Source organism: Melozone crissalis, unplaced genomic scaffold (assembly GCF_028551555.1).
Source record: "Melozone crissalis strain CALT ecotype California unplaced genomic scaffold, PUWL_Pcris_2 ptg000313l_1, whole genome shotgun sequence".
NCBI classification, from domain to species: Eukaryota; Metazoa; Chordata; class Aves; order Passeriformes; family Passerellidae; genus Melozone; species Melozone crissalis.
The window spans coordinates 1-12,882 of record NW_026536064.1 but is presented as its reverse complement, the minus strand read 5'-3'; the positions used below and the strand labels follow the sequence as shown (position 1 = coordinate 12,882).

Below are 12,882 nucleotides of genomic sequence, written 5' to 3'. Positions count from 1 at the left end.
GGGATTTTTCCCACTGAATTTTGGGGATTTTTCCCCAGATTTTGGGGATTTTTCTCTGAATTTTGGGGGATTTTCCCTGAATTTTGGGGTTTTTTTTCCTGCCTCAGTTTCCCTGTCCCCCAAGGACCATCCCAAACTCCCAAATCCTGGAATTTCAGGATGGGAAACGGCCCAAAATCTTCCCCAAAAACACCTGGAAAGGGGGGGGGGTGAAAAAAACACAAACTAGAGTTAAAAATGATTTAAAAAACCCCTTTAAAAATAGAAATAAAAATAAAAACTTTATTCGGTAATGAAAGGGGAATAGAAAAACTCCAAACCAGGATTAAAAATAAAAATAGAAACTTTATTTGTTTATAAAAATCCCCCCAAATTTTGGGGATTTTGGGGTCAGAGCTCGTCGCGGGCGTCGCTGTCGCGCCGGGGTTGGGAATTCTGAGATTCCCACGGGAATTCCTCCCCATCCTGGATTTCAGGGGTTTTTGGGAGTTGGGAATTCCGGGATTCCCTCAGGAATTCCTCGTCCCCATCCCGATCCCGGCTCTGGGGGGTCTCCGGGGGGCTCTCGGTGTTGTGCTGGGGTTGGGAATTCTGGGATTCTCATGGGAATTTTTCCCCAAAAATCCCAAATTTTGGGGATATTTTTGGGGGTTCTTGGTGTCCTGCCAGGGATGGAAATTCCGGGATTCCCGCAGGAATTTTTCCCCAAAAAATCCCAAATTCTGGGGGGCTCTGGGGATGGAAATTCCGGGATTCCCGCAGGAATTTTTCCCCAGAAATCCCCAGATTTTGGGGTCAGAGCTCGTCGCGGGCGTCGCTGTCGCGCCGGGGTTGGGAATTCTGAGATTCCCACGGGAATTCCTCCTCCTCCCCATCCTCATCCCAAATTTCGGGTTTCTCCGGGAGTTGGGAATTCCGGGATTCCCTCGGGAATTCCTCGTCCCCGTCCCGATCCCGGCTCTCGGGGGTCTCCGGGGGGCTCTCGGTGTCGCTGACGTAGCCGGGCTCCCCCGTGTAGTGCGTGGGGAAGAGCAGCAGCGGCTCCGCCGAAAACGCCACCAGGTCCCGCCGGGAAAAGTGCCGCGAGTACTCGGGGCTGGGGGGGAAAAAAACGGGGGAAATTTGGGTGAAAATGGGGAAAAATGGGGAAAAACGGGGGGAAATGGGGAAAAACGGGGGGAAAACGGGGGGAAAGTGGTGAGACATCCAGGAAAAGTGCCGCGAGTACTCGGCGCTCGGGGAAAACCGGGGGAGTTTGGTTAAAATGGGGAAAAAATGGGGAAAAAATGAGGAAAAAACGGGAGAAAATGGGAAAAAACGGGGAAAAAACGAGAAAAAATGGGAGAAATGGGGGGAAAGCGGTGAGAGATCCAGGAGAAGTGCCGGGAGTACTCGAGGCTGGGGAAAAACGGGGGAATTTGTGTGAAAATGGGGAAAAATGGGAAAAAAACGAGGAAAAACGGGGAAAATGGGAAAAAACGGGGAAAAAACAAGGAAAAAACGGGAGAAATGGGGAGAAAATGGGGGAAAAAGGGCAAAAATTGGGGGAAAATGGGGGAAATATGGGGAGAAATGGAGGGAAAATGGGAAAAAATTGGGGGAAATGGGGAAAAAATGGGGAAAAAACAAGAAAAAATGGGAGAAATGGGGGGAAAATTGGGGGAAATGGGGGGGGAAGACGTGAGAGGTCCGGGAGAAGTGCCGGGAGTACTCGGGGCTAGGGGGAAAATGGGTGAAAAATGGGGAAAAATGGGGGAAAATGGGAAAAAATGGGAAAAAATAGGGAAAATTTGGGGGTGAAATGGGAAAAAAAGGGGGAAATTTGGGGGTGAAATGGGAAAAAAAATGGGAGAAATGGTGGGGAAATGGGGGGGGAAAGAGGTGAGAGATCTGGGAAAAGTGCCGGGAGTACTCGGGGCTGGGGGGAAAAAATGGGGAGAAATTGGGTGAAAATGGGGAAAAATTGGGGGAAAAAAACGAGAAAAAATGGGAGAAATGGGGGGAAAATGGGGGAAATGGGGGGGAAAGAGGTGAGAGGTCCGGGAGAAGTGCCGGGAGTACTCGGGGCTGGGGGGAAAATGGGTGAAAAATGGGAGAAAATTCAGGAGAAATGGGGAAAAATGGGAACCTGGGGTGCTGGTTGAACACGAGGGGCAGGAATTCATCCCTGTATCCCATATTCCCCATTCCCAATCCCACAAATCCCATAAATCCCACAAATCCCCCAAATCTTCCAAATCCCTGACCCCAAATCCGGTACCTGGGGTGCCGGTCGAACATGCGGGGCAGGAACTCGTGCCTGTACCCCATAAATCCCATAAATCCCACAACTGTGGTACCTGGGGTGCCGGTCGAACATGAGGGGCAGGAACTCGTCCCTGTACGCCATAAATCCCACAAACCCCACAAATCCCACAAACCCCACAAATCCCTGACCCCAAATCCCACAACGGTGGTACCTGGGGTGCCGGTCGAACATGAGGGGCAGGAACTCGTCCACGGGGATCATCTTGCCCAGGGGCTCGGCCGCCAGCAGCTTGCGGGCGCCGCGCAGGGACAGCGCGTAGCCCAGGCTCCAGTAGGAGTAGCCCGGGCGCAGCAGCTGCCGCACGCCCGGCACGCCGCGCTCCGAGCGCTCCGGCTCCAGCCGCTTCCGGCCCAGGTAGCTGTGGGGTCAGCGGGGTCATTTCAGTCAATGGGATCAATGGGGTCATTGGGATGATTGGGGTCATTGGGATCAGTGGGGTCAATGGGGTCATTGGGGTCAATGGGGTCATTTCAGTCAGTGGGGTCAGTGGGGTCAATGGGGTCACAGGGGTCATGGGGGTCAGTGGGATGAATGAGGTCAATGGGGTCACTGGGATCAATGGGATCAGTGGGGTCAATGGGACAGGGACAGAGCTCCGAGCGCGCCGGCTCCAGCCGCTTCCGGCCCAGGTAGCTGTGGGGTCAGCGGGGTCATTTCAGTCAATGGGATCAATGGGGTCATTGGGATGATTGGGGTCATTGGGATCAGTGGGGTCAATGGGGTCATTGGGGTCATGGGGGTCATTTCAGTCAGTGGGGTCAGTGAGATCAATGGGATCAGTGGGATCAATGGGGTCACTGGGATCAATGGGGCCAATGGGATCAAAGGGGTCACTGGGATCAATGGGATCAATGGGGCCAATGGGATCAATGGGGTCACTGGGATCACTGGGATCAATGGGATCAGCGAGATCAATGGGATCACTGGGATCAATGGGGTCACTGGGATCACTGGGATCAATGGGATCAATGGGGCCAATGGGATCACTGGGGTCACTGGGATCACTGGGATCAGTGGGGTCACTGGGATCACTGGGGTCACTGGGATCAATGGGGTCACTGGGATCAATGGGATCAATGGGATCAGTGGGGTCACTGGGATCAATGGGATCAGTGGGGTCACTGCTATTGGGATCACTGGGATCAATGGGGTCACTGGGATCAATGGGATCAATGGGATCAATGGGATCAGTGGGGTCACTGGGATCGATGGGGTCACTGGGATCAATGGGATCAATGGAATCAATGGGATCAGTGGGGTCACTGGGATCAATGGGATCAATGGGATCAATGGGGTCACTGGGATCAATGGGGTCACTGGGATCAATGGGATCAATGGGGCCAATGGGATCAATGGGGTCACTGGGATAACTGGGATCAATGGGATCAGCGGGATCAATGGGATCACTGGGATCAATGGGGTCACTGGGATCACTGGGATCAATGGGATCACTGGGATCAATGGGGTTACTGGGATCAATGGGATCAATGGGATCAATGGGATCAGTGGGGTCACTGGGATCACTGGGGTCACTGGGATCAATGGGGTCACTGGGATCAATGGGATCAATGGGATCAATGGGATCAGTGGGGTCACTGGGATCAGTGGGGTCACTGGGATCAATGGGGTCACTGGGATCAATGGGATCAATGGGGCCAATGGGATCAATGGGGTCACTGGGATCAATGGGATCAGTGGGGTCACTGCTATTGGGATCACTGGGATCAATGGGGTCACTGGGATCAATGGGATCAATGGGATCAGTGGGGTCACTGGGATCGATGGGGTCACTGGGATCAATGGGATCAATGGGATCAATGGGATCAATGGGATCAATGGGATCAGTGGGGTCAATGGGACAGGGACAGAGCTCCGAGCGCTCCGGCTCCAGCCGCTTCCGGCCCAGGTTGCTGTGGGGTCAGCGGGGTCATTTCAGTCAATGGGATCAATGGGGTCATTGGGATGATTGGGGTCATTGGGATCAGTGGGGTCAATGGGGTCATTGGGGTCATGGGGGTCATTTCAGTCAGTGGGGTCAGTGAGATCAATGGGATCAGTGGGATCAATGGGGTCACTGGGATCAATGGGGTCACTGGGATCAATGGGGCCAATGGGATCAATGGGGTCACTGGGATCACTGGGATCAATGGGATCAGCGAGATCAATGGGATCACTGGGATCAATGGGGTCACTGGGATCACTGGGATCAATGGGATCAATGGGGCCAATGGGATCACTGGGGTCACTGGGATCACTGGGATCAGTGGGGTCACTGGGATCACTGGGGTCACTGGGATCAATGGGGTCACTGGGATCAATGGGATCAATGGGATCAGTGGGGTCACTGGGATCAATGGGATCAGTGGGGTCACTGCTATTGGGATCACTGGGATCAATGGGGTCACTGGGATCAATGGGATCAATGGGATCAATGGGATCAGTGGGGTCACTGGGATCGATGGGGTCACTGGGATCAATGGGATCAATGGGATCAATGGGATCAGTGGGGTCACTGGGATCAATGGGATCAATGGGATCAATGGGGTCACTGGGATCAATGGGGTCACTGGGATCAATGGGATCAATGGGGCCAATGGGATCAATGGGGTCACTGGGATAACTGGGATCAATGGGATCAGCGGGATCAATGGGATCACTGGGATCAATGGGGTCACTGGGATCACTGGGATCAATGGGATCACTGGGATCAATGGGGTTACTGGGATCAATGGGATCAATGGGATCAATGGGATCAGTGGGGTCACTGGGATCACTGGGGTCACTGGGATCAATGGGGTCACTGGGATCAATGGGATCAATGGGATCAATGGGATCAGTGGGGTCACTGGGATCAGTGGGGTCACTGGGATCAATGGGGTCACTGGGATCAATGGGATCAATGGGGCCAATGGGATCAATGGGGTCACTGGGATCAATGGGATCAGTGGGGTCACTGCTATTGGGATCACTGGGATCAATGGGGTCACTGGGATCAATGGGATCAATGGGATCAGTGGGGTCACTGGGATCGATGGGGTCACTGGGATCAATGGGATCAATGGGATCAATGGGATCAATGGGATCAGTGGGGTCAATGGGACAGGGACAGAGCTCCGAGCGCTCCGGCTCCAGACGCTTCCGGCCCAGGTAGCTGTGGGGTCAGCGGGGTCATTTCATTCAATGGGGTCAATGAGATCAATGGGGTCACTGGGGTCATGGGGGTCAGTGGGATGAATGAGGTCAATGGGGACATTGGGATCAATGGGATCAATGGGATCAGTGGGGTCAATGGGACAGGGACAGAGCTCCGAGCGCTCCGGCTCCAGCCGCTTCCGGCCCAGGTTGCTGTGGGGTCAGCGGGGTCATTTCAGTCAATGGGATCAATGGGGTCATTGGGATGATTGGGGTCATTGGGATCAGTGGGGTCAATGGGGTCATTGGGGTCATGGGGGTCATTTCAGTCAGTGGGGTCAGTGAGATCAATGGGATCAGTGGGATCAATGGGGTCACTGGGATCAATGGGGCCAATGGGATCAATGGGGTCACTGGGATCACTGGGATCACTGGGGTCACTGGGATCAATGGGGTCACTGGGATCAATGGGATCAATGGGGCCAATGGGATCAATGGGGTCACTGGGATCGATGGGGTCACTGGGATCAATGGGATCAATGGAATCAATGGGATCAATGGGATCAGTGGGGTCACTAGGATCACTGGGATCAATGGGGTCACTGGGATCAATGGGATCAATGGGATCAATGGGATCAGTGGGGTCACTGGGATCACTGGGGTCACTGGGATCAATGGGGTCACTGGGATCAATGGGATCAGTGGGGTCACTGGGATCAATGGGGTCACTGGGATCAATGGGATCAATGGGATCAATGGGGTCACTGGGATCAATGGGATCAATGGGGTCACTGGGATCACTGGGATCACTGGGATCAACGGGATCAATGGGATCACTGGGATCAATGGGATCAGTGGGGTCACTGGGATCAATGGGATCAATGGGGTCACTGGGATCAATGGGATCAATGGGATCAATGGAATCAATGGGATCAATGGGATCAATGGGATCAGTGGGGTCACTGGGATCAATGGGATCAATGGGATCATGGGATCAATGGGATCAATGGGATCAATGGGATCAATGGGATCAATGGGATCAATGGGGTCACTGGGGTCACTGGGATCAATGGGGTCACTGGGATCAATGGGATCAATGGGATCAATGGGGTCACTGGGGTCACTGGGGTCACTGGGATCAATGGGATCAATGGGATCAATGGGGTCCCTGGGATCAATGGGGTCACTGGGATCAATGGGATCAATGGGGTCCCTGGGATCAATGGGGTCCCTGGGATCAATGGGGTCACTGGGATCAATGGGATCAATGGGATCAATGGGGTCACTGGGATCAATGGGGTCACTGGGATCAGTGGGGTCACTGGGGTCACTGGGATCAATGGGGTCACTGGGATCAATGGGATCAATGGGATCAATGGGGTCCCTGGGATCAATGGGGTCACTGGGATCAATGGGATCAATGGGATCAATGGGATCAATGGGATCACTGGGGTCACTGGGATCAATGGGATCAATGGGATCAATGGGGTCACTGGGATCAGTGGGGTCACTGGGATCAATGGGATCAGTGGGGTCACTGGGATCAATGGGGTCACTGGGATCAATGGGATCAATGGGGTCACTGGGGTCACTGGGATCAATGGGATCAATGGGGTCACTGGGATCAATGGGATCAATGGGGTCACTGCTATTGGGATCACTGGGATCAATGGGATCCAAGAGGGCCTCAGGAAATGGGGAGCAGTGGGGTGAGCATGAGGATGATGAGGACGATGACAGGATGAAGGCTCACACGAGGTCCCAGGGGACTGGGATGAGCTTTGGCCTGAGGACTGGGATTGGGATGAGGATGAGTTTTGGGATGAGGATGATGATGAAGGCTCGCATGAGGCCCCAGGGGATTTGGATTGGGATTGGGATGAGTTCTGGGATGAGGATTGGGATGAGGATGATGACGAGGATGATGAAGGCTCGCATGAGGCCCCAGGGGATTTGAACTGGGATAGGGATGAGTTTTGGGATGAGGATTGGGATGAGGATGATGACGAGGATGATGAAGGCTCACACGAGGCCCCAGGGGATTTGGACTGGGATAGGGATGAGCTTTGGGATGAGGATGCTGAGGATGAGGACGAAGGCTCTCACATGAGGTCCCACTCGATGGCCGCCTGCTCCAGCTGCTCCATCAGCTCCGTCAGGCGGCTGCGGAAGAAAACCTCGAAGCGCAGATCGTCCTCGAACACCAGCGAGCGCCGCAGGCCCCGCGCCGAGATCTGGGAATTCCGAGATTTGGGATTTGGGATGGACCCCGGGAATTCCGGGGATTCCGGGGATTTGGGATGGATCCCGAAAACTCCAGGAATTCCAGGGATTTGGGAAGGATCCCGAAAACTCCAGGGAATTCCAGAGGTTCTGGGATTTGGGATGGACCCCAGGAGTGCTGGGAATTCCAGGGATTTGGGATGGATCCCGGGAATTCCAGGGTTTGGGATGGATGCTGGGAATGTCGCTCCCACCCGTGGGAATTCCCTGGGTCCCCCTGCACTCCCAGACCCCCTGGATTGCTCCAGACCCCCCAAAACCCCAAATTTTCGCCCAAATTTCCCGAATTTCTCGTTCCTCACCTTCTGCCAGACCCTGAAGTGGCTGAGGAAGCAGCGGCTCCTTGGGAACTCCCTGGATTCCCCTTTGACTCCCTGACCCCCTGGACCCCAAATTCCATCCCAGACACCCCAAATTCCAGAATTCCCACCCAAAATTCCGGAATTCGGGGCTCCTCACCTCCTGCCAGACCCCAAAGCGGCTCAGGAAGCAGAAACTCCTTGGGAACTCCCTGCAATCCCAGACCCCCTGGATTGTTCCAGGCCCCCCCAGATTCCATCCCAGACCCCCCAAATTCCCACCCAAAATTCCGGAATTTGGGGCTCCTCACCCCCTGCCAGACCCAGTGGTGGATCAGGAAGCAGCGGCTCCTTGGGAACTCCCTGGATTTCCTTTGGATTCCCTGGACCCCAAATTCCATCCCAGACCCCCCAGATTCCATCCCCAGACACCCCAAAACTCCCAAAATTCCAGAATTTGGGGCTCCTCACCCCCTGCCAGACCCCGAAGTGGCTCAGGAAGCAGCGGCTCCTTTGGAACTCCCTGGATTCCCCTTGGATTCCCTGACCCCCTGCATCCCCTGGATTGTTCCAGACCCCCCAGATTCCATCCCAGACCCCCCCCAAACCCCAAATTTTCGCCCAAATTTCCCGAATCTGGGGCTCCTCACCTCCCGGCAGACCCCGTGGTGGCTGAGGAAGCAGCGGCTCCTTGGGAACTCCCTGCAATCCCAGACCCCCTGGATTGTTCCAGGCCCCCCCAGATTCCATCCCAGACACCACAAATTCCATTGCAGACCCGCCAAAATTCCAGAATTCTCATCCCAAAATTCTCAAAATCCCAAATTTTCACCCAAATTTCCCGAATCTGGGGCTCCTCAACCTCCTGCCACACACGGTGGTGGCCCAGGGAGCAGCGGCTCCTTTGGAACTCCCTGAATCCCCCTTAACTCCCCGGACCCCTGGATCCTTCCGGATGCCCCAAAACCCCAAACTTTCACCCAAAACTCCCAAAATCCACGTTCCTCACCTCCCGCCAGACCCCGTGGCGGCTGAGGAAGCAGCGGCTCCTTGGGAACTCCCTGCAATCCCACACCCCCAGGACTGTTCCGGACCCCCCAAATTCCATCCCAGACCCCCCCCAAAAGCCCAAATTTTCGCCCAAATTTCCCGAATTTGGGGCTCCTCACCTCCTGCCAGACCCCGTGGTGGCTGAGGAAGCAGCCCACCTCGCCGTGGGTCAGCGCCCGCCCGTGGAAGGGGTCCCGGTACCCCGGCAGCATCCGCACCCCCAGAGCGCCTCCACCTGGCTGCGGTTCAGCGCCCTGAGGGGCACGGAACGTTCCAGAACCTTCCAGAACGGGGCTCTGGGGGGTCTGGGGGGGGGGCTGGGAGGGTCTGGGACAATGCAGGGGGGGATTTGCCCAAAATCTGGGGGGATTCAGCCAAAATCTGGGAGAATTTATCCAAAATCTGGGGGGAAATTCACCCTGGAATCTGGGGAAATTCACCCAAAATCCCGGGAAATTCAGCCGAAATCTGGGGAAATTTATCCAAAATCTGGTGGGAAATGGAAATATCTGGGGGAAAATGGGGAAATCTGGGGAAATTGACCCAAAATCTGGGAAAATTCAGCCAAAATCTAGGGAGATTGACCCAAAATCAGGGGGGAAATACACCTAAAATCCAGGGGGAAATTGAGCCAAAATCCAGGGAAATTCAGCCAAAATCTGGGGAGATTGACCCAAAATCTGGGAAAATTCACCCAAAATCTGGGGGAAATTGACTCAAAATCTGGGGGAAATGGGGAAATCTGGGGGGATTCAGCCAAAATCTGGGAGAATTTAGCCAAAATCGGGGGGAAATTCACCCGGAAATCTGGGGAAATTCACCCAAAATCTGGGGGGAAATCTGGGGGAATTCAGCCAAAATCTGGGGAAACTGACCTAAAATGTGGGGGGATTCACCCAAAATCTGATCTGGGGAAATTGACCCAAAATCTCAGGAAATTCACCCAAAATCTGGGGAAAAATGGGGAAATCTGGCGGGAAATGAGGAAATCACGGGAAATTCATCCAAAATCTGCAGAAATTCACCCAAAATTGGGGGGATTCACCCAAAATCTGGGGAAATTCACCCTGATATCCAGGGAAATTCACCCAAAATCTGGGGGGAAATGGAGATATCTGGGGGGAAATCTGGGGGTCTCTGGGGGGGTTTTGGGGGTCTCTGGGGGTGTTTTTGGGGTGTTTTTGGGTGTTTTTGGGGGGTTTTTTGGGTGTTTTTGGGGGGTTTTCAGGGGCTTTTTGGGGGGTCTCTGGGGGATTTTTGGGGGGGGTTTTGGGGGGGTCTCTGGGGGGGTTTTTGGGGAGTTTTTTGGGGTCTCACCGTCCGTCCACGGCCTCCACCAGTTTGGGGCTCACCCCCAGCTCGTGCAGCGTGCGCAGCATCCGCGCCCGGCGCCACGACCGGCGGCGCAGGTTGATCAGGAACACCTGGGGAAAATTGGGGGAAATTGGGGAAAATTGGGGAAATTTGGGGGAAATGGAGAAAAATCGGGGGGCAAAATGTGGAAATCTGGGGGAAATAGGGGAAAACCGGGGGGATTCACCCAAAATGTGATCTGGGGAAACTGACCCAAAATCCAGGGGAAATGGGGAAATTCACCCTGAAATCCAGGGGGAAATGGGGAAATCAGGGGGGAAATGGGGAAATCAGGGGGAATTCACCCAAAATCACAGAGGAAATGGGAAACCCACCCCAAAATCTGAGGGGAAAATGGGGAAAAACTGGGGGGAAATGGGGAGAAATTGGGGAAATCTGGGGGATTCAGCCAAAATCCGCGGGAAAATGGGGAAATCTGGGGGGAAATGGGAAAATCTGGGGGAAAATGGGGAGAAAATGGGGGAAAATTGAGGGGAAATGGGGAAATCTGGGGGAATTCACCCAAAATCTGGGGAAATTCACCCAAAATCCGGAGGGAAACGGGAAAAACTGTGGGGGAAATTGGGGAAATCTGGGGAATTCACCCAAAATCTGGAGGGAAATGGGGAAATCTGGGAGGATTCACCCAAAATCCAGGGGGAAATGGGGAAATTCACCCAAAATCTGTGAGGAAAATGGGGAAAAACTGGGGGAAAATGGGGGCAAACTGGGGGGAAAATGGGGAAAAATTGGGGAAACGTGGGGGGATACACCCAAAATCAGGGGGGAAATGGGGAAATCTGGGGGAAAATGGGGAAATCTGGGGGATTCACCTGAAATCCAGGGGGAAATTGGGAAATTCACCCCGAAATCCAGGGGGAATCTTGAGGGAAACTGGGATATCTGGGGGAAAATTGGGGCCAGCTGGGGGGAAAACTGGGCAGAAATGGGGAAATCTGGGGGATTCACCCAAAATCCAGGGGAAAATGGGGAAATCCACGAGGAAAATGGGGAAATTTGGGGCATTCACCCAAAACCTGGGGGGAAATTGAGAGATCTGAGGAGATTCGCCCAAAATCCAGAAATAAAGAAGGAAAACGACCCAAAATCCCAAGGAAAGGGTGGGAAAGGCCCCAGATCTCAGTGGGAATTCTGAGGGAGGGGCTCCCACCTCATCAAATCCCAGCTTGTCCAGGACCTTGGGAGGGACCCACACGTGTGGGGAGGGCTCGGCCGGAGGCAGCTTCACTGTGGGAACAGGAAAATTCCGTGGGGATGGGCCCTAAATCCATGGAAATGAGCCCCAAATCCCATGGGAATGAGCCCCAAATCCTGTGGGAAATGGGCCCCAAATCTCGAGGGAATGGGCCCAAAATTCCATGAGAATGGGCCCTAAATCCCAAAGGAATAGGTCCTCAAATCCCATGGGAATTGGTCCCTAAATCCCAAAGGAATCAGCCCCAAAATCCCAAAGGAATTGGCCCCAAATCCAATGGGAATGAGCCCCAAATCTTGTGGGAATGGGCCTCTAAATCCCAAAGGAATCAGCCCCAAATCCCATGGCAGTGAGTCTCAAATCCCGTGGGAATGAGCCTCTAAACCCCTTGGGAATGGGCCCTAAACCCCATTGGAATGGGCCCCAAATCCCATGGGAATGAGCCCCTAAATCCTGTGGGAAATGGGCCCCAAAATCCCATAGGAATGGGCCCCAAATCCCAAAGGAATCAGCCCCAAATCCCAAAGGAATCAGCCCCAAATCCCATGGCAGTGAGTCTCAAATCCCGTGGGAATGAGCCTCTAAACCCCTTGGGAATGGGCCCTAAATCCCATTGGAATGGGCCCCAAATCCCATGGGAATGAGCCCCTAAATCCTGTGGGAAATGGGCCCCAAAATCCCATGGGAATGGGCCCCAAAATCCCATGGGAATGGGCCCCAAATCCTGTGGGAAATGGGCCCCAAATCCCATAGGAATGGGCCCCAAATCCCAAAGGAATCAGCCCCAAATCCCATAGGAATGGGCCCCAAATCCCACAGGACAACCCAAATCCCAAAGGAATCAGCCCCAAATCCCACAGGACAACCCAAATCCAACGGGAATGGGCCCCAGATCCCAGCGGAACATTTCCCATCCTGGGGGTGAAGAATTCCCAGTCCCAGGGGTCCCATCCCAGGATCCTTCTCCTCCCCACAATCCCAAAGCCCTGAATCCATCGGGATCCATTGGGATCCCTCTCCCCCCACAATCCCAAAGCTCTGAATCCCTTGGGAACCTTTGGGATCCTTTAGGATCCCCCTCTCCTCCCCAAGCCCAAAGCTCTGAATCCATCGGGATCCATTGGGATCCCTCTCCCCCCACGATCCCAAAGCTCTGAATCCTTTGGGATCCATTGGGATCCATTGGGATCCTTCCCTCCCCCGCAATCCCAAGGCCCTGCATCCTTTGGGATCCTTCCCTC

General features: G+C 54.1%; 1 protein-coding gene across 1 annotated transcript; it reads right to left on the bottom strand.

Moving 5' to 3' along the window:
- Positions 1-580: 580 nt before the first annotated feature.
- Positions 581-11,673, bottom strand: LOC128949825 (procollagen galactosyltransferase 1-like; the record flags this gene model as incomplete). The annotated part of the gene is given in 7 exon segments (XM_054294686.1): positions 581-1,096; positions 2,460-2,666; positions 7,547-7,674; positions 9,192-9,299; positions 9,302-9,326; positions 10,390-10,496; positions 11,597-11,673. Coding segments are annotated over 7 exon segments (953 nt in total), but the record flags the coding sequence as incomplete, so codon positions are not given.
- Positions 11,674-12,882: the final 1,209 nt, after the last annotated feature.